At 49.2% G+C, this 2244-nt stretch overlaps 1 protein-coding gene across 1 annotated transcript; it reads left to right on the top strand.

The window, feature by feature from the left end:
• Positions 1-481: 481 nt before the first annotated feature.
• LOC124681344 (protein LURP-one-related 11-like) lies at positions 482-1586 on the top strand. Its single transcript, XM_047216276.1, has 2 exons — positions 482-526; positions 624-1586. The coding sequence occupies exon 2, from the start codon at positions 673-675 to the stop codon at positions 1432-1434; it is 762 nt and encodes a 253-aa protein (XP_047072232.1). The 5' UTR covers positions 482-526; positions 624-672; the 3' UTR covers positions 1435-1586.
• The last annotated feature ends 658 nt before the right edge of the window (positions 1587-2244 follow it).

The following is a 2244-nucleotide window of genomic DNA, read 5'->3' as shown; positions in this document are numbered from 1 at the left end:
ATTTCGATGTCCCTGACCTACGGGACCGGGTTAGAATACGAGGGTACTCGGCGCGGCCACTCAGCGTCCGCGTAGACGCAAACTCGACGCTTGTTTAGGCGCGGTGTTTACATCTCAGCGAACAGTTCGATCACTATGCGTCGGATCGCTAGACTTGGATGCACACGCATTTTTTAACTGCCCAGTCGAGCGTCCGTTTACGTCGCGCCCGTTGGCCATGTCCTAATCGTAAAGAGCAGCAGACGGTACAGAATTAGTCGTCTCTGGAGCATGAACGAACATAACCAATCGTATTATAAGGGGCGTACACATACAGGGTACCTAGTACCTATGCATGCCAACTTGATAAGCATGGCTTATTTAAGTCAAATTCGGCAAAAAATGATATTATTTATATATCTCTGTTTTAGAATAAATAGTAGTATTATTAGTCACAGTGACATCTTATACTGTTGGACGAAGAGAGAGTACAATTGCTGACGAGCTTGATGCAGAAAACAAACATATCTAGTAGCTTTCGCCCAAGGTAATATAATCTCTCTCTAGCAATCTCTCCCCCTCTCTCCCCCTTTTGTGTCGTATGTATATAAACAGCTCCTGCTTCCTGACCCTCACATAATCAGAATGCTGACCGGCTCACACACACAACCAAAGCAGTAGCAAGCAACTAAGATGGGAGGCACAAGATGGTGCCTTGGTGTTGAACTCTGGACGCCGAAGGTCAAGGTACACTCCTCGGCCTCATGTCCATGTCCGTCGCAGCAGCAGCTACTCCTAGAAGAAGAGTCGTCGTCCTCTGGTGCTCCTCCGGCCGAGCCTGAGCCAGATCCAGAGCAAGCTGGCTCAGGCGAAGGCAGGGGAGCAGGGCACACGAGCGTGCAGCGTGAGGTGTTCACCATCTGGATGAAGTCGCTGGTGCTCAACGGCTGCGGCTGCACGGTCTTTGACTCGTCCGGCCGCATCGTCTACCGCGTCGACAACTACGGCTCCCGCCACTCCGTCGACGTGTGCCTCATGGACATCACGGGGAGCGTGGTCCTCCAGGTGCTCAAGAGGTTCTGGCGGTGGGACGGGTACAGGCGCGGCAACTGGGAATCAAAAGAGCCCGACGCGCCGCGGGCGCGGGGGCGGCCATGGTTCACGGTGGTGAGCAAGAGGTGGGGCCGCGGTCCGAGCTGTGAGTTCAGGACCGACGGCGGCCGCGCCGTGCGGTACAAGATGGACGGAGGGAGGCGGCGGCAGCAGGCGGCGCGCGCCTCCTGGATCGTGGACGACGCCACCGGCGTGGCCGTGGCGGAGGTGAAGAGGAAGCTCACGCCGACGGGGGTGTCCCTCGGCGAGGATGTGCTCACGCTGGTGGTGGAGCCCAACGTCGACCACTCGCTTATCATGGGGCTCCTAGTCGTGCATGGCCTCATCAACCACAGTATGTGAAACCGTCCACGGCCGGCTGCAATTATCGCCGGACCGGATGTATAGCCAAATTGGCGTCCTACTTGATGTTACGTGTATGCGCAAGAGACACAAACCTCTTCTGTTTGAGAGTGAACTATTTGGACATATTCCTCTGGAATTTATTTTTCTTCTCCGATGCTCACATACACTGATAGCAACTTTGCAATGCACTTTATTTCAGCTTTGACGCGCCAAATAATAGGACATCTAAAATTGCGACAATTACTTTAGAACGGATGGAGTAGGAACCAACAAATTGGAGGGTATAGGTGTGTATATATACTTGGTGGAATATAGTACTTCGTGAGGTAAGGCGCGATGAGACAGCGTCTAAGGTGTAAGACATATACTATTAGACCTTGACAATAAATTTACCCTTGCAATTGATAAGTGGCATACGTGACAGTTTAGATCTAAAAATAAAAAATAAAATCATGTACATTTTCTCTCTCTTGTCATGTGTCAATTGTGGACCAGGTCACCGTAGAATTATTTACCATCAACATGTGGCTTCCAAGAAAAAGAATTTTTTGTTTCCTTTCGATTGTTTTGCTACTTCTGAACTCTCCTAATTGCTTCTTTCCTTTCAACTTTACTAGTTCGATTTTTAGGGAAGCCGCGGGACTTTGGCGCCAATTTTATTGATCATCAACAATCTTTACATCGTTTAGTTGCTTAATTGTTTCATTCCTTCCAACCTTACTACTTTCTTATTTAATTCCAAACAAAATCCAAATCACAATATTTTCTTTTTTGTTTTTTTTCGAGATTGTCATTTTTTTCTTTCTT

This window comes from Lolium rigidum, unplaced genomic scaffold, assembly GCF_022539505.1.
Source record: "Lolium rigidum isolate FL_2022 unplaced genomic scaffold, APGP_CSIRO_Lrig_0.1 contig_39879_1, whole genome shotgun sequence".
Classification (NCBI taxonomy): domain Eukaryota; kingdom Viridiplantae; phylum Streptophyta; class Magnoliopsida; order Poales; family Poaceae; genus Lolium; species Lolium rigidum.
The sequence above is the reverse complement of the archived record's forward strand: the minus strand, read 5'-3'. Positions and strand labels throughout refer to the sequence as shown.